Raw genomic sequence first — 22,427 nt, forward strand, 5'->3', positions numbered from 1 at the left:
AATTGGTGCAATATTTACATTGAGATAAATTTGAATGAAACTTACTGTGACTGGTCAGATATGAAGTCAGAGAATTGTTTCAGGAAAAGCAGATAGGATATACTGTATAATTTCTTACACAGTAATGCAGGAGTGACTAGATCACTCCCAACGGAGATATGGACACAGCTACAAGTATTCTTTCTTATATATGTGTGTGTGTTTATAAGTATATATATTTACACATACATATATTTATGTTTATATATTCTTGTTCTAACACGTGTCAGTAGGGATGGACGGACCGGCAAAAAAATGAAAAGATGCCAAAAAAAGTTTCAAGTTGGATCTATGCAATAAGGTTCCTGGAAGACAGGAACAAGAAGTGAAAAATGAGACGAACAGTACAATAAAAACATAGTGAAGGTGCACAGAATGATATAATAAAGTCAAAGAATGAAAAAGAGGACTTCAGTCTGACCATTAGGAACATGAGCAAAGTTAACATTGGAGGAAGATATAATGATATACTAAAATTGAAAAACAAACCTTAGGGGCAGTCATAATCATAACTGCACACAGACTTCTGGGAATAACTGGATTAACTTTCCTAATTATTAAAAAAAATACACGTGAAATCTGCAATAGTCATTAATTTGCCTTTTCTCTTTTTTTGCTTCAAAATTAGGGCTTTACTATTAATTTGTTGTAGACTTATTTTAAGGGATCATTATCAGCATTAAAATGTATTCTCAAGTGAAGGATTACCATATCACTGGAAAACAGCTAAGGATACTTAATTGAAAAAAAAAAAAAAAGGAGAGTCTTTACAGGATATCCAGAAGACTGATCTTTTATTTCTGTGGGAGAAAGTATGAGATTACAGACTGTTGATTATTTTTTGAACTTCTTAATCTATCTGTCCTCTCCTAAGACCAAGTTTTTGCATGAAAAAGGTGGCAGAGTTTGGGGTTTGATTTTAAGTTTGTTCAAGCACGTACTGTCAGTTAAAACCCGACATTTTTTGCCAGGTTAGCAAATATTTTGTCCATCACTATTTCTGTCTTACTTGAAATTTATAATTTTGTTGACGAATAGATTAGAATTCCTCTGGAGAGTGGATGGAGGAGGACTATGTCTTTGTAATCTAATAAACTGGTATGATAGAATAAATAAGAATTTTAAAAGGCTACTAAATTAAGCAAAATGTTTACAAGCCCCAGGAAGTACAAGACTATCCCATTGAGTCCAGTATTGTCAGGGTAGATAACTATGGGACAACCCCACCAGACACTGGGGTCTGCTTATATTGAGCTTACTGAAATGTCAAAGCTAAAATGTTCAAAGTAATTCTACAACTGCAATGGGCACCCACAGGTGCCTAAACAAATTGCAACAATTTATGTGTTTCTTAACTTGAAGTGAAAAATTTGACTTTTTAATATACATAAAATAGACACTATTTTCCTAAACCATAATAATTTCTGAAATTTTAACAAAATAAATCCCATTCCACTTAGAGAGCAATCCAAATTATTTTGAAGTGTCCTTTGAAAACCCTGGAGAGAGAAAGAAAATTCATCTTAGAAGCATGGTCTAATGAGTATTTAATTTATGTGAAGCTGATCAACAGCAAAAGAAGAAATTGAGAAAGGGAGGCAAACTGATTAGAGCACTTATATGGGATGCAGTACATCTGGATTCAAGTGATGATAGAAAAAAAACCCAAACAACCTTCTGACAAGTTTCTATTTTTTAAAACACAGGAAAGCAGCACAGGTGTTGGCTTTTCCCTATTCAAAATAAAGTCTATCAAAACCTAAAATGTTAAAGAAGATTAGCAAGTGGAGGTTGGTATTTTGATGGTTGAAGACCTGGCTGCCACTTGGAACTAGATTAAATCAATGAGTTGTCTGACGAATGTGTAATGCTACACCATTGTAACACTTAGCGATGTTTTTGGTCTTTATGAATCTGACAGTTTAGCAGCTTGACAGTTGGCATTGACATACAAAAAATTATTTTAAAACTTGGGATTGATATACTATGGCTTGGTTTTAGCTTTTTATCAGTAAGACATTTTAAAATGGTAATTTTAAAGTCGTATTTCAAAAAGTCATTTAACTGACTCCTCATATTAACCATTTGCAAAATATCCAAAACATATAACTAGGAAAGTGGTCATTCATGATTATTTCATAGATGCATTTACTGTACTGAATAATTTTATTAAATGAGGCACAATGATCTACTTTTTCTCAAAGGAACTACAGAAAAATGCCATTTAATAAACAATTGAATAAATCATAGAATCATAGAATATCTCAAGTTGGAGGGGGCCCATAAGTTTCATCGAGTCCAATTCCCTGCTCCTCGCACGAGTACCTAAAATGAAACCATATGACTAAGAGCATTGTCCAGACACTCCTTGAACTCTGACAGGCTTGGTGCCGTTACCACTTCCCTAAGCAGCATGTTCCAGTGATCAAACACCCTCTCAGTGAAGAACCTTTTCCTAATGTCTGATCTGAACTTTCCTTGAAGCAGCTTCATCCCATGTCCTTGTGTCCTTCTCCAAGCTGAATAAACGAAGTCACCTCAGCCGCTCCTCATAAGTTTTGCCCTTGAGACCTTTCACCATCTTCGTCACCCTCCTCTGGACACACTCTAATAGTCTGATGTCCTTCTTATATTGAGGCACCCAAAACTGCACACAGTACTCAAGGTTGGGCCGCACCAGTGCAGTGTGGAATGGGACAGTCACCTCCCCTGACCAGCTAGCTATGCTGTGCTTGATGCACCCCAGGACGTGGTTGGCCCTTTTGGCTGCCAGGGCACACTGTTGACTCATATTCCGTCAACCCAAACCCCCAGATCTCTCTCTGCGGAGCTGCTCTCCAACCTCAATAAATAAAGAACTGTTTCATTGACATCTTTAATAAGGCATGCTAAATAATGTATGCCATGGTTCATCTCGAACCCTCCAAAGCTGCAGTTTTCTTTAATTGATAAGACTTACAAAATGTGACTTGAAATGACACTATGCTGTTTGATGACAATTTATAAAATATCACTCAGGTTTTCAATTGTGTCTCTTCTGTTGCTAGTGATTAAGAGGTAGGGAAATGACTACGAATGACATTACAAGAAAAAACTTTCTTACTATGACTTTTGTTCTTTAAATCACAGCTATGTTATTATCAGTTATTTTACAATAGTAATGTAGTAAAATGATTTTTCAAAATAGGACCTTTCAATATAAACTAAAGCCATTTAATAGCTAATTCTGATTATTTAAATTCAGATTCTAAATTAATTTTGAAAGGTTGGATGGGTTTTAAATGTTGGGATTTTTTTTTTTGTTATTATGCAATAAACTTTTTTCACTTGGATAAACGTTTTATTAGCTGTTGTATAAAAAAGGCATATAGAATACAGAACATTGCACTCTGGAAGGCATTTGTGTGGGAAGGAAAAGAAAGTCAGTAAAAATGATTGAATGTTCAGAAGATATCTACACCAATTTAAATAAGGAGGTTTTCTACGATACTGTTTCTGTTCTTACCCCATCCTTGGATACCTGTTTAGCAGGGCTTGCATCTCACTTGTAGCTAGATTTCATTTATGCAAAACACAGCTTACCAAAATTGTCAGATTGTTATTTTTGGTGAAATGACTCTTTCTAGTTTGAAGGAAAAGATTTTGCATTGACTGTCATGGTCCCTCAGTGATTCTTTTGATTTTTACATATATTAACTTGATGGATATGTTTATCTGTTTTATCTAAACTACACATCTATACAGTATCTATAGTTTTTGTCAAGTGGTGCCAGCCATATGTGTTTGCATGTGTACTTGATATAAGATGCATATTCTCTAAATTCAGAGCACTTAATTCCTGACTACTGAGAGATCCAAATGTTTGTAGCTTTATATTTCAAGTAGTCATTTATGCTGATACAAACAGCACTTTGTGCAGTTGCTTACAACTTGAAAATAATCATGAGTGTTTGGAATTAATTACTTTCACATTTTAAAATGCAATTTGTTAATCACTCAGAGCTTGAATTCATGAAGCCTGACGCACTATCTGTTATCAAATTACTCCAACCACAGTGATGCATTAATATTCCCGAGCACTGTTCTAGCTCTTTGAAAAGCATAACATGGAGAAGGCCATGGCCAAGAAGGTCGATCAGTCCAAGGAGGCCAGCTAGCTCTAGGGCCAGCTGGTGAATCACAGCATATGTCTGGACAGTTCATGTCTCCTACCCTCTGAGCAGTGTGGCCACATCCTGCCCGCCTGTGCTCACTCTTAAGCAGTTTATCACGTAGCATTCAACAGTCTGGTTGCCTTAGCCTGGCTGCCACCTATGATGAAGGAAGTCCCCAACCCACAGGCTCCAAAGGAAAGATCAGCTGCTATTTGCCGTGGTCTTTCCCTAACACATCCACATCTGTCAGAGAGAAAGTACTGACTCTCTGCTCTGATTTAGGTTCTGTGGTCTTACCTGACTAATGTTCCCTTCCCATTTCTGAGCCAACCTAGAATCATAGAATCTTCATGGTTGGAAAGGACCTTTGAGATCATTGAGTCCAACCAAACAACCTACAATCTCTGCCACTAGAGCATGCCCTGAAGTGCCACATCTAGATGTTTCTTAAATACCTCTAGGGATGGTGACTCAACCACCTCCCTGGGCAGGCTGTTCCAGTGCCTGACCACTCTTTCAGTAAAGGAATTCTTCCTAATGCCTAATCTAAACCTCCCCTGCCTCAACTTCAGACCATTTCCTCTGGTCCTGTCCTTATTCACCTGGGAGAAGAGGCCAACACCCACCTCTCTCCAACCTCCTTTCAGGTAGCTGTAGAGGGCAATGAGGTCTCCCCTCAGCCTCCTCTTCTCCAAGCTAAACATGCCCAGCTCCCTCAGCCTCTCCTCATGTGACCTGGTCTCCAGACCCCTCACCAGCCTGGTAGCTCTCCTCTGGACACGCTCCAGCACTTCAATGTCCCTCTTGTACAGAGGGACCCAGAACTGAACACAGGACTCGAGGTGAGGCCTCACCAGTGCCGAGTACAGAGGCACCATCGCTTCCCTGCTCCTGCTGGCCACACTAGTCCTGATACAAGCCAGAATGCTGTTGGCCTTCTTGGCCACCTGGGCACACTGCTGGCTCATGTTAAGCTGGCCGTCCACCAGCACCCCCAGGTCCTTTTCTGCTGGGCAGCTTTCCAGCCACTCTTCCCCAAGCTCCAAGCCTGTGGCATTGCTTGGGGTTGTTGTGACCGAAATGCAGGACCCAGCACTTTGAAACTTGGTTTCTTGCAAACCTCTTAGAAATGCTGTTCTGAATAGATTAAAAAGCTATGCATCCCTTTGGACAGATATCTGTAGTAGCCTGAGTTCTTTTGTCTTTCACTGGTAATTCACAGTGTATAAATTTAGATTTTTGCATGTGATTGCCAGAAATAGTCAACTACATAAGCCTTCCTTGTCAGCTGTAAGAGTCAGAGCTTTAGAGCTCAAAGCTTATTCAAGGGCTCTGCAGCAGAAACACTGAGTAGCATTGTAGTTACCACTAGCATGTTACTCAATGTCAGTATAAACCCAGTGGGAGGTGGTGTCGTTGAGAATGTTGTCATAACAAAATTTAGCAGCCCATCTTGCTGGTTACCCCAGTTGGGAAAAGCCTGCTTGCTGGCTTTCAAGAATACTTGTAGAACCTGTATGCATTATTAACTGGAACTCATACTCTTACATTTTGATTAAAAAAAAAACATTAAAAAAAATCCCACACTTTGAAAAATATGAACAAGTAGAAAGCCTGTAAAAAAAGAGAAGGTGGAAATCATCAGGTTTTGGGGTTTGATGGTTCATTCAAACTTTGATACTGATCATGACCGCAGTGGAGATCAATAACTCAGTGCTAGTTTCTGTACTGAAGTATTGGCACAAGATGTATCAAGTTAATTTGTTTTTCTTTGCTGGGTTAGATGATGGTCTGAAATGAAGTGCTTGAAAGCTATACAGTTAAAAAAAAAAGGGGAAAAAAGGGTCATTCTAGATATTATTGGGTAACAAACCTTGATTTTCCTTTCTGATTTATTATGGTTTTACAATAATTTTTAATTATTGTAATCTTTGCATGTATTATGCACCAGAAATTTCAACTCTGACCCTCAGTTTTATCCATGAGTTCTTTAATTTTCACTTCCTTTCCCCTTTCATCCCTCAATGGCCCTTTCAATACACACTGTATAAAAAGCCAGGAATGCGGGGAGGAATCACAGAAATGGCCTGATTTCCGCAATAAAAAGAAATCTTTTAGGAGTGTAGATCTATTCCACCCCCAGATCTCCTTCATTTAAAAAAGAACACATAAATATCAGGGTCCAGAAAGTAAGATACGAAATTTATCAAAAACACCTGCCCTCCTCTGAGAAATTTGTCTGCCAAGAAATCATGAAACTCAATAACGCTTTGGTAGCCAAGGTTAGGTTACATTTCTTTATGTCAGAATTTACTTTGCATATAGAAGAGTAAAGATAACTACCTCTTTGAATCTCTTCAGCAGCTTTCTCTCCTCTTTTCAGTCAAATTAATGGTCTACACAATACATAAATGTTAAAGAAATTGTCCTGTTTCTGCCTTTCTCCCAATTCTTCCTTTTATTTCAGTTCCTTATTAGCTACTTATCCTCCTTTAATAGTCTCCTTTTTTTTTAATGTCCAGCCACACTATTCCTCTTCCTTTGATTCAAATGAATCCTTTTTCCTTCAAATCTTCCTTTAAAACTCACTTTCACTGACAGGCTTTCAACTGTGATTGTGAAGAGCAGCTTTACCCTTACCTCTCTCTGTTGTCTTAATTAGCTATTCAGTTATTATCCTAATTAGATTGTAAGTTCCTTGTGTCATGCACCTTGCCAAGATATTTGTTTTTAAATCTCCACGTGCACTTATAGAATGCAAGTAAAACCTAATGATAATGGCAGTAAGTAAAGATGGTAAAATGGATAAAAATGAAATGCTTCTCTTCTGATCATTCACCTATGCAGAAATATTTTTAATTACTATTGCTGTAGCTTTCATGGCCACATTACAGCACACGAAAAGCCACTTGATGAATTTTTAATTTTTTATGCCAATGAATTGTATGGATGACATGTTTTATTGGTGGGGTTTTTTTAATTATATGTTTTAATACCCAATACTAATAATAATCAGAATATCTTTAAAGCTTTCAATGAAAACTTATGGGGCAAGGACAAGTACAAGAAGTCTGTTAAATCCGTTGGCAACATATTAAGCAGCATTCCAGGCTTAGCAGGAAATTCCTATACTCTGTATTTTTTGAAATTTAGTTCATAAACATTAAAAAATCTGTGTTATTAACTGATGATATGTGAACCTTGGAAGGTTCATCTGTCAACAAAACCTTCTGAATTTATTCGCCATCTGTAAGCATCCTGATTCAGAGCAAAAGACTTGAGAATGGCTAGTATGATTTTATTAATGGTTCCTGGTTTAGGACAACATTTAAATCTATATTGTTTTTTATATAGTTTTTTATAGTTAAAAGGAATGAGAGAGATCTTAGAAAATAAATATTCAATGTTTTTTAATTTATAGCACAGAAAGGCTAACTGTATTTCTGTGATTCTCTGCCTGGTTCTCTGGTTCTTTCCTAGGCTGCCTCTGCGGACACTCTCCTAGAACCAAAGTTCAGGTTCTCCAAATCAGCTCATACTGTGTCTCTGCCAATCTTATCCTTGTTTGTCCTGGCACTAAACTGTCATCAACAAGGAAAAGAAGTCAAAAAACCCACACCAAAAATATCTGCAGCTTAAATGCCAGAAAATGTTCTATTTTGTTTCTCTATGTACATGTATTTGTGGGTAATCTATGCACAGAAGGGAAGAGCTGGGTTTGCTATGGCAGAAACAAGGATGTTGCTTCACTTATTTATTGTGCAGCTCCACTAGTAATTGATATTCTGTTCATCAGCTGAAGGAGCTTGTGGAGGGACACTACGTGGGACAAGCGGAACTATTTCAAGTCCTCACTTCCCTTCCGAGTATGAAAATAATGCTGATTGCACCTGGACCATATTGGCTGAACCAGGAGATACCATTGCTTTGGTCTTTACTGATTTCCAGTTGGAGGAAGGGTATGACTTCTTAGAGATCAGTGGAACAGAAGCACCGTCAATATGGTAAGTCAGAGATCTTGTAAAGATGTTTTTCTCTTTTTCTTTGTTGGTGAGTATTTAAGACATTTAAAATATTTTCTACCTGTTAGTAATGATCATTTTGTTAATACATTTTCCTTTGGTCCCTTTTACTCTCCAGAATTACAAAAAAATATAGCAGTTTGCCTCTGCTTCTTTCCAAATCTTCATCCTTCCTCTTATTTTCCTCCATCTTGGAGAGTTATAATTCTAAGGTGTCTTAGCAGTGAGCATTTATTGATGTTACATATTTGATCTTGGTATGAGAGCATTTCCTGATGTTGTGTCTTGAATGGCTTATCATGATATTGTACTCCAACAGCGAAAGTAGTGAGCAAAAATCAGCCTCACAGTAAAACAGGAATATATAGAGAGCAAATAGATGCCATCTTATTTTAAACAGGATATAATTCAGTCTTACTATATGTACTCATGTATGCATGTATTGTTATCTTATGTTGGCTGATGTTAAAGCTGTTTACTTAGCAATATTGAGGCTTAGTAATTATAATACTAAATCTACATTATCTGTACTAAGTAAAAGATGAGAATTCTGTCTATGGGAATGGATTAAATTGCAGAACACTTTGTATTAGGATTTCTTTGCATGCTACGTACACAGGTTTTTAATTTTTTTCATCACTGAAAATATCTTGTGCTTGACATTTGCACCATTGTTATAAAATGTAGCCTAGAAAAGAATATAGATCTGCTGCTCACAGGTGATTGATGGTTATTATCTTCAGAATGCCTTTTTGGAGATGTGAAGCAATCTAGCTATTATTTTAATGTCATGACAGGGTAGGCAGTGCGATGTATTAATAATTTTGGAGTTCTAGATAGCATCTGATCTGTTGAAAAACTCTATCAAATAAAAATGGGTGCTGACCATGCTCGGCAAATATGTAAAAAATCTGTTTTGAAGATACTTCTGGATCTGTATCACAAGATTACTCTCTCACATTTCCTCACGACCAAAAGTCGAGCAATGGCTGTCAGTGAAGCAGCTTTGTATCAAATTAAAGTGCTCGTGTCTGACTGTCTGAAGCGTAATATGTGAGTGCCCCGTTCGCCTCTCTCATGCATGGATATGCACGACAGTCCTCAATGCCAGTGTTTTCTTAGTAGGGATTCTAAGGACCAGAAGCTGAAATCTCGAAGCGGAAGAGCTAATGGACTCTTACTGTGGAACATAAAAGTCTGTCCATTTAATTTTGTGCATGAAGCTCTAGTAGGCACTGAACAACGTATTTGCAACTTTGTTGCAAGAAATTAATCTGTTACGGAACTTGAACATGCAAATATAGGAATAACTTTACATTTACAGATAGTCACATATACATATCTGTTCCCTAGAAGATTTCTGATAATAGATGATGTACAAGAATATGAGCAGAGCGCGATGGAAACATATTCTGCATTGATTTCATACGCTATTGATCAGCATATGTAGGAAATTAGAGATATCATAAGAATCTTATTTCTCCTAGAATTCGGTCTAAACATTTTTCTCGTTTTCCCTGATACTTGTTTTTTTGATTGGAGATTTTTTTTTATAATGCTAAACTCTTATCACTAAAAGCTAAGGATTTAGTATACATTCCTAGGATCGTTGATGAAAGTTTGGAGAAGCTATGAGAAGTTGCATAAAAGATGTTTAAAGGATTATTAGATAATATGGAATGAAGCTACACATTCAGCTATATTTAAGCCAGTTACCATAGCGACATTAGAGCCATGCTAAATGTAGTGCATGCTGTAATCTGCTAAAATCAGCTGTGTGTTTAAATGTAAAGTTGTTCCATACTTAAAACTAATGGTCTAGAGGTGTATCATCTTAAAATGTGACTTTTTTTTTTTTTTAATTGCTCCCTTTTATTGTATCTGGCATCATGTCAACAGCTTTATACAGTAATTCTCTGTTAGAAGACACGTATTCCATTAGCACGGTCTGGTAATTAATATTGTTTTTTCATTTAAAGGAATATTTGCTGTAAAATAAGTCAGATATTTTAGTAGTGGAGAGCATAGAAAGACAGATATACGAGCACTGCAAAAGCTAGGAAGACAGTGAGAATTAAGAAAATAATTTCGGACTCATGATTCTTTAGTGATTTTAGTGTATGGTGCAATAGGTCTGGATTACCCTCTCCAGACATATCAACAAGGTTAGAAGCAGTTCCAGCATGATTGCAGTAAAAATGGGATGGACATTTTTAAGTAAAGCAATGGAAATGCTAGAACAAGAAGAATCTAAATGCTGAGGAAGAATAATCTGATGTATATATAAAATAGGTGTACGACAGATACTGTATTACAGTAATTATATGCCTTACATTTATTATATAATAGTAATATTAATTATATTGTATTACTTATATACCTCACGTTTCTAAACCTTCTTTAAGATGTTCAGTTGATTGCCATGTTATATAGCTGGTTGTTGGTTTGTTTTCCAATGCATTGAAAAGGAAGAAGAGGTTTGTTTATCTTTCCTTATTCTTAAAAGATTATTTGAAAATCATTCATACAGTCCATCCTAATGGAATTAGTTTAGAAAAGATTCAAGTGACATTACCTCACTATTTATTTTATATCTGTGATACAGTGAGAGTTTCCAAAGCTATTCAATTTTTTTTTTTCCTAATTAAAGAGCAGTTATATAGCTCTGGATCTTGAATGGATGTGCACATATAGACCACATCTTTAATCTTGCTTTGAGTCAATGTAAGTGTCAACAGGCTTAAAAAGATGAACATCAGTGTTTGCAAAATGAATGTGAAGCAGGTAGAAGAGGCTTTTTAATCTCTGGAGGAAGTAAAAGTATTATTAGACTGTAGATGAAAGAAAGCTTTTTGAATTTGAATCACTTGCTTAATTTGCTATTACATAAAGGATTTCTAGATTTAAAGCGTGTATATCTTGAGTTTGTAAGCTCTTACTCACAATGCCAAGAACAGTACTTCTGGAAGCATAACAGAAAGACTGTCTCTTTGCTATGTCTGGAGTCCATCTCTGTGTCCACCAAATAGCTAGATTTTTTTGACCCTGAAGGGCGCCTCTGTTGTTAATTATTAGAAGTAAAAAAAAAAAAAGGGCGTTTTCGCATAATTTCTGAACATTAAATATAACTTTTTAAATACTTCCAAGCATGTACCTTTAGACTTCAGAGTAAGTTAAATGGTACTTAAAATTAAATCGGGGTTGGATCTAGAGATAGTGTTAAGAAGTATCTTAAAAGCCCAGGCTGGTTTTGAAGTAAAATCAGGAATATAACACTTGGACAAAGCATCCTTTTGAAAATCCCTTTATGAGTCTTTCCCAGGAATCCTCCTTGAAACTGAGGTGATTTTTATTGGTTTTGTTTTTTTTTTTTATCTTTTTTTTTAGTTTGGACCAAGTATTTTGTTATTATTTGCAGTTTAGATAAACCTGGGCAATTCACATGGGCATAGATAGGCCTGACTCGGGCTTTTTCCTGTAAACGTGCCTTTGCCATAATTTTTGCAAAATTAAAAGCTTATTTAAAAAAATTATCTTGGACTATTACAGTATGCATGAAAGGTGATTATGATGCTAAGAATAATTCTGCAATTATTAAACTAGGAATCTTAATATTGAACATATTCTGTTCTAAAATGATTTTTTTCCTTTTACCTTACAATACTGATGTTATCTGATTCTGTTTCCATTTAAAACTAAAATTATTATCCTTCAAATTTTTGTCAGCATTTGCCAATACAAGAGAATGAACTATACCTCATGCTTTTTAGTCCAAATTAATTTCCTAATACTATTTAAAAATACTTTTAAGATTATTCTGAATTCCTTATAAATCACCTCAATATCCTAGTGAAAGGCCATAAAAATGTATGTGGATGTGAGAGTGATTTGGAAGCAGCAATAATGAATTACTACAGTCTTGGCATACAATTTGACATAAGTACCTGGAGTTATCTGAAACTCACTTCTTATTTCTGTGTTAATGAATAACTCGTATAACAGCTAGGTCGTCATACTAATTTGTGTTTCTTCGATAAATATACCAGTCCAAGCACTTAGATGTAATTCAAAACAGTAGTATTTCGATCTGCATGTTTCCTGTCCTGTTTATAAAGATCTGTCATACTCTTACCACCCTCATTGTGAGAGGTCTATAGCAAAGTAATGCATGAGATTATGGAGTGGTCTAAATCACCTTTTTGATAGACACCGATGGCAGGCGGTAGATCCATACATATAAGCTGAATATTTAGCTTGGAATTACATAATTATACAGCTAAAGAGCACCATCTGTTGGTTTACTGTGGAAAGATGTATTGCTTGTGGATGCACCTTCAATAAAGTTGTTGTTATACACCAAAAAGCGCTCATGACATACACTTGGCAACATAAGGTTCTGTTTTCTTTTCATTCTCCATCAGCAAGAAAGGATGTGCCATGGCCATTTAATGAGAGGAGAGCAGTTAGATTCCAGCTTTTTCATTTGAGAAGACTATTAAAAAATTTAGTAATTTATTCTTAAGTACATACTTATTTTAGCCTCTTTAGAGACCTGCTGACAGTCATCCTTTTTTATCACCTGTGAAACTGTGCAAAGCTGTATGTTTGTTTTTGAGATGCATGTTTTGGTAAAGGGTTCTCTTGCTGTCTGTTAGTTTTTGGAAGCTCTTACCTTTCTCTAGGTTTTAACTAGGTTTCCCCTTTTACCCATTTTAGTTAGGAAACTGGGTCCAATAAGTATAAGCTTCTGGGCTTCAGAACCTGTCTGACCTGCAATGAACCACTTTTCATTTTTTTTTCAGGAAAAGACGTTGCATAGTTACCCTCAGATTCTTTCTATTGACTTCCATGTTGTGAAGTTTCCAGTTACGGAATAAAAATTCCGTAGTCTACCACTCTTGAAAATCAGCATTAATGCCTGTTTAACACTAGAACACTATCTATCAAATATATATAGCAACACCAAGACTTTTAAAATTGACTTACTGTAGAATATCATACAGTTCCAAACCCCCAAGATAAATTGGAAGGACAAAGATAACTTTAAGGTGAGTGAGAGAGGTAGAATGTGTGTCTGTATGAAGAGCTTTGTAAGACCGAAAAATATAGTGATAATGACAGAATATTAGATATTTCAATTAATAATATGTTTATTTACCTAATTAGAATTTAAGTTTTGTTCATTAAATATGTTTTTGCTGATTTCTTCCATGCCACATTTGTTCAGGTTCTTGCTACAGCACACATCATTAGGCATTTGCAGATTCAAACTGAGTAAATGATAGAAGAATCCCTAAAAGAAGTAATACAGCAAATCGCACGTCTCTGTGAAAGGCTTAGCGGAATACATCTTTTCCCCAGCTTCTGATTGGGTCCTGTCAGTTGCTGCCTTTGCTGCTGATGCTTGTTTCTCATAATTTCTCCTGGTTTCTCCTAGACATTTTCTTTCGGCAACATCCATGCTCCCACTGCTCCCTTCCCTTCACCTCCCACCAACATTTCCAGTTTCTGCATCCTCCCTTAGCATTTGCAGTCATTTCTGCTTAAAATCTAGTTAAACTTATCCGAAACGAGCATTGACACATTGTAGTTGATCTTCTTGTCCTTTCCCCTTAGTTTTTAGTAGTTTGAAAAAAAACCAGTCAGCCATGTGATACACTCATAATCAAAATGGTATATAAAAAGTTTGCAAACACTGTGTTGAACTTGGAGTGCCTGTGAAGTTCTGTAATCTTGGAGTGAACGTGTTCCTGGTCTCAGAGCTGTTTAAAAATAGTCTCAGAAAGGATTATCCCACTCACAGGTTAGGGAATTTGGAAAGAAAATAGGCACAGTGTTTTGCATAGGGTGTAGCTATGTATACTAAGCATGTCATACAGACAACTGATATACCCTAGTTCTTAAAGTATTGCTTTCCAGAGTCTTTTAAAATTCCCTGAGTGGGAAATAGCATGTTTTAATTCGCTATCCATATGCAGTTCTTTGGCATAGCAGTTGCTATACCCAAACATATGCAGACAAACAGCTTCTTCACTCTCACAGTTTTCCCATAATAAGGATTAATAAGCTGATCTCATCAGTGGTGTATCTTGTACTTTGCTATATTTATCAAAATCATCATCTTCCAAAATGGATTTTCTGCAGGCATTCAAATGCCTGCTTGAAAAAATGGATTACCCACAGTTGTAAGTGTATTGTTAGCAGACTTGGGAAAATACAATGAGCACTGCTCAGTACCTTTGGAGTCCGTAGAAAGAGAAACCCAATGTAGGTGAGACAGGTAGTGAAGAGTACTTCCCCCTAACATTTCTATAGGAGGAAAGATGAAACATGACAACTGCTGATATGAAAGCACAGCTGCAAAGAAATTGTTATTTTAAGACAGAATTACTTATTTCCCCCCACCATGGACATTTTCTTCCTTTTCCTTTCAGCGTTGTTTTTCCTTTTTTTTCTTTTAAATTGTTTTGATACAGGAGAATGTGTGTGATTTTATTTTTTTTCTTATTATTTAAGTATATATTAAATAATATGGTGTGTATTATGATATAAGCAGATGAACTCTGCTGGTCACAATGAAGCACCTTCAGATTCTAATTCCTAAAATGACCACAACGAAAAAAAGGACACAAAGTAGTGGTTTCAAAAATAAGCTCAAACGTAACATCTGAATTTGTTTGTGATCTCTGAGTTGCTGGCATTGCACTGGAAGAATGGGAATTACGAAGGGAATAAGGGCTTTGGGTTGGGGAGTTGGGAGAGAATAATGAGTCTAACATGAGAAGAATTTTGTTTGGGTAGGTTGGAGGACAGTATAACAGATTTTAAAGAGTTGGTAAGGTTTTGGATACAGCTTTAGGCTGGGTTGGAGGGGATGGGAAATTTGAACTTCAGTGTAGCAATGGGGGAATTTGGTGCTCTAGGTCAGAAGAGCCTTTGCAGAGTGATATCCCAGATGAGCCTGGGAAGTGTCCTCAAGTCAGCCCTCTCACTGGCACAGAGTGAACAAAAACATCCTAACCCCACAGGAATACCACTCTTGCTAGTGCTATTGCTTTGACCCAGCAGGCATATCCCCTCTGCTTTCCTCTTCCCCCAAAACAGGACTGTTTTGGTACATTTACCTTTGCTGTGTAGGACAGCAGTGGAGCCTGGCCTGCTCTCTTCTTTCCGGGTAAATACATGGTAGCTGTGTGAGTGTCCTGTGGTCTTTCCCCAGGTACTGGCCCATATAATGATGGCATGTGCTGAAATATGTATGTAATATTTCTGAGAACTTCAGGTGGAAGTGTAACAGAACACTTTCCCATTCTTCCTTTTGGACCACAGCTTTCCTTTGGACTGTGTGTTACCCTTGTGTTCAGAGATGGAGGTGATGGAAAAAATCTGATTTTTAAAAAAGAAAAAAGTTGGTAGAGTTCTGATGCAAAGGCAAATCTATTTAAGCTTATAAATCAGTTAATAAATATGTTTTGTTTATCGTAATATCTCACATAGAAATCTTGCAGGAGTTCTTAGGCTTGTATTTAAAGAAAGCATATCTGAAATTCTTTGGTTGTCTTTTGTAGTATCTTCATGCTAAATAATACATATATATATTAGTAACTGTAGGCAGAAGAGTACGTGGAAGCTTTTGCAAAGATTTTGACCATAAAATAAATATGATGGTAAATGTACTCCATGCTAGTAGTAGTGACTAAACTTATATAATCTCTTGTCTGTGTTAGCTGTAAAGACACAGAGACCGCTTAGCTGTTAACACCAGCATGTGGACGGTGTATGAAGTGAGAAGTACAGAAGCAGTAAATTGATGCTTAATTCACAGAACACTATTGCTTTCTTTGCACCTATTAATTTACAGCCTACTGCGCTGAAGAGGTATAAAGGCTTAATTCATACCACATCACAAACTGACAGGAACATAAGAGTGAGAACTCACTTAAGGAAGCACTGTGACCTACAGTATAATTTTCCACCACATTTAAAATAACATGAAAAGCACTAGATTTTTAAAATTAAGTATGTGAACAAGGTTTAAATACATTAAGAGAGAGCTTGCATTGCTTAAAATACCACTAGCGTTACTGTCCTTCTAAACAGACTGTCTAACCTTGGGCATTCATTGTGCTCCTAAAATTTGCCTCTACTAGGTCTGTTGCATTGTTCTAGAATATCTATACTGTTAGCCTTGGTTTTTTTGCAAAATTCGTGGCATTAGATTCAGGAAAATATATTCTAATGACGAAACAGCTCCTATGAGTGTGTTCAGGTAATGTTAGAAGCATTTCTTAGAGATGTTTATGAATCACTATGTTTCTTACTTATGCACAGTATCTATCCATTATAGTCAGCCTCAAGTGTAGCTTCCTAGTAAGACAAAACCTACAGATATTCTGATTTTTGGAACTCTAGATCAAAATCCCACCCCCATCTTTTGCCATATAGCCCTACCAGTGATGCTAGATTTTGCGTACAATAATGACGGTAGTTCTGAAAAAAAAGCGTCTACACCCTGATTTTTGCAGAAAAAAGAAAAAAAATAATTTGGAATTCAAACTGGAGTTGAGTAATGTAGATATCTGTGGAGGTTTGTGTTACTGTGTGAGAAAGGAAAGATTAATAAAGAAAATCTTGCTGAGAACTTCTGTGTGCATAGAAATATGAAAAGAAGTTACAAAATTGTAGAAGTAATATGATTCAGTTCATCTGGGCAAATAACAATTTACAGACATCAGTATTCGGAATATTAGATCAGTCTGGAAAACAGAAAGACATTTATTCCCTGGAGCTTAAACGAAGTTCCAGTTTTGTCGCTGGTACCTAGTTTAGGAATAATATCAGAAAGAAAACCAGTCATGGTGTATCAAAGCTACATTGGCATGAGTAGTGACCTCTTTCCCAATTGGATCAGTGAGGATGAAGGATGGTAATTTACCAAACTGGTCTTTTCTAATGTACTGTGTTTTTCTATGTTAAATTTAAAATATATTAGGATTGTAATACTAGCTATTGCCATTTTCTTAAAGATATAGTAGGATTTTTTTAATACATCGTGATATTTTTAAACATGTTTTCAAATACCCGAATATATGAAAAGCTGTTTGATAGGAATTAGCATAGTTGAATGCATTTGTACTTTCCAGCAAGTTAAACAGCAAATAAAATGATCTCGGCAATTAATGAGTATTTTTTAAAAGAAGGATAAAATTTTAGGATGTAAGAATCAAGTACGAATATACGCCTGATTTATTTTTTTCCTGGATTCACTGAAAACTGCTGAAATATGGCACATAACAACTAAAACATTAGTTAGTAGGTTGGGTTTTTTCCAACAAGATATACAGAAGTGGACATACTCCCCCAGAAAATGCTTTCTGAATCTCCACTGCAGGCTTTTTTGGCCAACTACCTAGTAGTTTTTTGCATGGTTCTTCTGCTAAGACCACTGCTGTAATCTATGTTAGCGCAGAGTAAACCAGTCAATGAACTGTTCTTACAGTTAATAAATACCTTGGCCCCTGGTATCTCTGTTTAGTTAGCACACAGAACGCATTGATTACTTCTTTGACTCTAAAAGAATGTTAAATTGAATTTAAATAACATGGTTATTGATGGTTACTCTTTTTTTAATGTCTGCACAGTAGGCTAGTGATTGGACTTAATGGGTTTTCTGGAGAGGTCTGCACTTAGAAAATACTGCACTGGTTTGTATCTCTGATGTTTTAAAGCAATAGTTACAGCACTGAAAGTTTAGAAGTGGTGTGTAGCAGTGACTGAGATATTTTTTCTGGCTTTCCCATCACCCAGTTAGGCAATGGAGAGGACAAGCAGCAGGGAAGGGAATTTGCTGTGGAAAAAAGAAAACACAAGGATTTTGCTGGTTAGACAATTTAGCCAAGCTTGCAGCAGCACCACAGTGTGGTATGAAGTTCAAACATAAACCATGTAAAGTAAAAATTAAAACCAGAAATAGTAGTGATTAGTTTTTATATACTGGATACTTTGTAGCTGATGAGTATATTAACTGAAAAACTATTCAGTATGCTAATAAGATTGGCAAATAATTGCATCACACTTTTAGTGAAGCAGACAGAAGGGGCAAAAAAGAGATGCAAGTATTCCAGGCCAAAAAGCGAGAACTTATATTAGGACAATTGTTATTTCTTTAGAACAATGTGACCCAAGCATTAGAAGCCTTTGATTAGAAACAATAAAGTAAAATACGATGTGAAGATCTAATACAATGGAATTCTGTAATTTTAAATTTGTACAAAATCCCATGTAGGGATACGTGGTCATCTGCATTTGGAGGAGACCAAGCTTATGGTTTTATATTGTATTCAGACCTTTTGGAAATTATAGGTAAGGTATCAAAAGAAAAGGTCAATTCCAGATATTGTTCTTTATCAAAACAAAATCCACACTTTCACTAGAATGTATTCATTTTTCCACACCTATTTTGAAATTAGAACAGCAGAAACCAATTCCCCAAAACCATATAAGAAGTAGCATGTAAGTGAACTTCAGTAACTTCAAATGAGGTTTATAAACTGTGTATTTAGTTACGTTGTCACAATAATCTACATTTGTCTTTTTTGGTTGACTGAAGTGAGGGCAGTTTAGTTTACAATACATGCTGAAACAGAAGTAGGGTATATTCTAGCGGAGCATATATGCACATTTACTGGAGTGTCGTTTGTCATATTTCTGTGTACATAAATATATCATTAATATTACAAAGTTGAGCACTCAAGAATAAAGAATGCCAGCTTTAGTTTGACCCACTTGTACATAAAAGTTCACATAGCTTTTAAATTATGCCATCAAATGCTCTTACTTCTCACTGTGCTCTGAGGCTGAATTACTGTTGTGCGTTTAAAGAGACACCAGTCAGTAGGACTGCTGCTACACATGTTGAAATGAGAAGTCGTGTGCATTATCCAGGGTATTAGAGGAAAAGAAAGGAACGTCTCATGATTAAAACAAACAGAGTACCTCTTTAAAAACTGAGTCTTATTCATGGTTTATTTGCAGGGTTGCTATGTCATGGTAACAAGTATCTTCAGACCAGATTTGCGCAAATTCTTGCTAATATTGTGGTCCTCATTTCTTGTATAGCTGGGTTCAGCTCCTTTAGGTCTTCTTTCAACTGCAAGTATAGCCATGGGAGCATAAACCGAGCAAACAGAATACCAGGTACTCAAGACTCACTTTTTTTTTCTTTTGGGGCTGAGTGTTGTACCAAATTAACATTCTTTTGGTGCTGTTTCTAATACTCAGACTTTCGTCCTTATTGGAAAAAAAATAATCTTTAAAATATCAATGACAAAGAGAATTTTCCATGTCAGGAAAATAAATATTTTAAAGGTTTATATTTATCTTTCCTGTGCTGTAAAAAAAAATAGTAGTAGTAGTCTAACAATAAATCTTCCAACATTTTGCAAAAATAAACGCAAAGATCATTTGAGGTTCAGCAGTATTGTAAGGGAGCACATTTAAAGATAGAGAAAATCTTTTACTGGACCCTTTTTAATTAGTTTCATTCTTGTTTAGCCAGATGAATTAATCTTTTTTTTTAAAGTGAATTAATTTGAATAATTTTTATTTAAAATCCCATCACTTTGCAACTTGAATATTCTTCTATTAGTTGTACAATAGGAATTGCTCAAGACTCTTCCTCCTGTAAATCAAGTAATGTTAGCTATTTCTGCAGGAGACTGGGGGCTGCATCTCAGTTTCACAGACTGGAAACAGTGCTTGGATATACCATTTAAGAGCATAAACATGCTTCTTTACTCATCTTCACTCTCTGGGGGAAAAAAATAATTTTTTTTTTATCTACCTTGAAAAAATGGTCATTTTTAATAGAGCGAAGTATAGCGTTACACTTTGGTAAGTAAAATAAAATATATAACTGACTGCAGTTTTCCTATGGAAGGTTCTAAAAATTTAAATGCATTTTTAGAAAAAAGGTGAAAGCACTAAAAATCACCATTAGCGTTTTCTGTTTCTGAGGTCGAAACTGTGGTTTAACATTTATGGCCAGCCTATATCTTAGAACTATTTAAAGGATGCTAAAATGTCCTTTCGATATTATCTCCTTGAAGATGTTAGGACAAGTGCTACCTACTACTGTGATGTCATTCACGGTATTCCTATTTATTGCTCTTTTATTCAGCCATAATGGATACTGTCCTGGTTTGAGCTAAAACAGAACCGATTTTGTTTTCAGTAATTTTACTTTTCAGTTAAGTCTATTCTGACTAACTGCACGCTCTGAGATTAACGGCGTATTTTAAGACTTAAAGAAGGTCTTATGAAAATATACTGGAAAGAAAAAGAAGAGTAAAGAACTTCTGTAGATCATGTGCAGCCCATGGATGAAGTGGATAGAAGAGACTGACTTCCAAATAAGGGCTTTATGGCTTCTAACATTCCTATGCAGTGAATTTCATTTCAATCCAATCATGTGTTTATATCATGAATAAGCTTAATAAGGCCGCAAATTCAACTGGTATGAAAAATGCTTGTCCTCATCACCTCAGAAGTGATAGCAGAGGAGGAGGATACTTGAGCCGTTCATGTGAGTCCCTATGACATGGTTCTCGGTACAGGATTGCAATGAACAGACCTTTCTTTAGCTTATTAAAGAGATGTACTTGAAACAGCGTTTGACCAAAAGTGGAACACTGGAGCCAGGCTGTTCACAGGTTTAAAAGGACGTTTGAAAAGTAGACAGGTAATTAAAATAGAATGAAAAGATCATTCAAGAATGGATGCTTCCTTCATCACAAAGCAGATTCAGAGGTAAAGGTTTAGAGCATGTAAATACATCCACACAGAGAAAATACTGGTTCATACCTAGCTATACTAACAAAGGAAGGTATGATTAAGACAAAGAACCAGAATTTGTTGCCACAGTTGAAAGAAGGAATGGCTTTATTAATTAATTTAGCAAATTTCCAAGTTAACATTGAATTCTCCATCTCCTCATTTCTTCAAATTGAGATTGGATGTCTGTCTTTGATTTGTGCTGTAATCGGGTATAAATTATTGTGTACAACCCAGGGTTAACAACAGGATTTCTAGTTTTAGGATATGGAACCTAGATCTAAAGACTGACTATATGAGAAGACTTCTTTCTACCAGTTCTTTTCCTATCTTCATTGTTGTGGAAAGAAACTTCAAAGTAGCAAATGTTGTATTTAGCACTGAAGGTGTGCGATTCTAGAATTTGGCACTATTTACTGGGAGAGTTTCTAAAGCAGGCTTCAGCTCTTCTGCAGAGGGCAACTATCAAGAGAAATCTTGGTTTCTTAGAAACTGATGTACAGGTTTTCACAATAAATATTTAGAATTCATACACTGCCCCCTGGGTAGCAATATGGTAATAGAAAACATGGGTAGTGTGTTTGCTTCAGCTGCTGTGTTTGAAAGCAATCCATTGGAATCCCATTGGGCTAGATGAAGCTCTTAAAAATGTTAATTTTTTCCGTGTACAGTAAGTAGCAGTAAAGCCCTGCAAATCTACATAGACTTGAGAGCTGAATTAATAAGCTCTGTTTATATTTGGGATTTATCCACATTTTAAATGGTTCTGTACTGGGAGAATCTCAAGTCATTGTCAAATTTTAGACACTAATCACTGGGTTTACAACAGAAGAGAATTTAGGCTTTCAAAAAAAATTTAGGGATTTTAATATGTATCTCAAAAGATTGAAAAGAAAGATTACTTGTTTGATATGAAAATGTTTTAAAGAGTTTGCAGCTCCTTTTTTGTTCCAAATTTGGATATTGTTTCAGAAACTTTTACTTCTCAGGAACAATTATAGCAGCTTCCTATTTGTTCAATGTAAAGTACATAGAACAGGAGCATTTTTCCATTATTTAGAAGTCTTTATACAGCTGATTTGCACTTTTTGTCTTGATCTTTTCTTCATGGTTTATGAAGCATAGCATCCATTGATACAAAGATGGACAAGTTTTCTCTTTGCATTATTCTAGAATTACGACTGATTTTATTAACAAACAAAACCACCTGTATTCTTTATGCATCTCTGATGCAGAACCGATGTACACTTTTGTTAAGATATCATGATCTGATAAATCCACACAACAGACTGGAAATTCTTAATTAGAAACAAGACATTTCCATTCTAATAATCAACTGTGACCTGTGTAAAATAAACCGTAAAAATTCTCCATCTGAAGA

The 22,427-nt window shown here is 35.8% G+C and overlaps 1 protein-coding gene across 1 annotated transcript in view; it reads left to right on the forward strand.

The window, feature by feature from the left end:
• Positions 1-22,427, forward strand: part of CSMD1 (CUB and Sushi multiple domains 1) — a 1,197,588-nt gene that overhangs the window by 585,008 nt on the left and 590,153 nt on the right. Inside the window, exon 5 of the mRNA XM_074581652.1 lies at positions 7,990-8,197. Coding sequence (XP_074437753.1) covers positions 7,990-8,197 — 208 coding nt within the window. The remainder of the gene's footprint in view (positions 1-7,989; positions 8,198-22,427) is intronic.

This window comes from Larus michahellis, chromosome 3 (assembly GCF_964199755.1).
Source record: "Larus michahellis chromosome 3, bLarMic1.1, whole genome shotgun sequence".
NCBI classification, from domain to species: Eukaryota; Metazoa; Chordata; class Aves; order Charadriiformes; family Laridae; genus Larus; species Larus michahellis.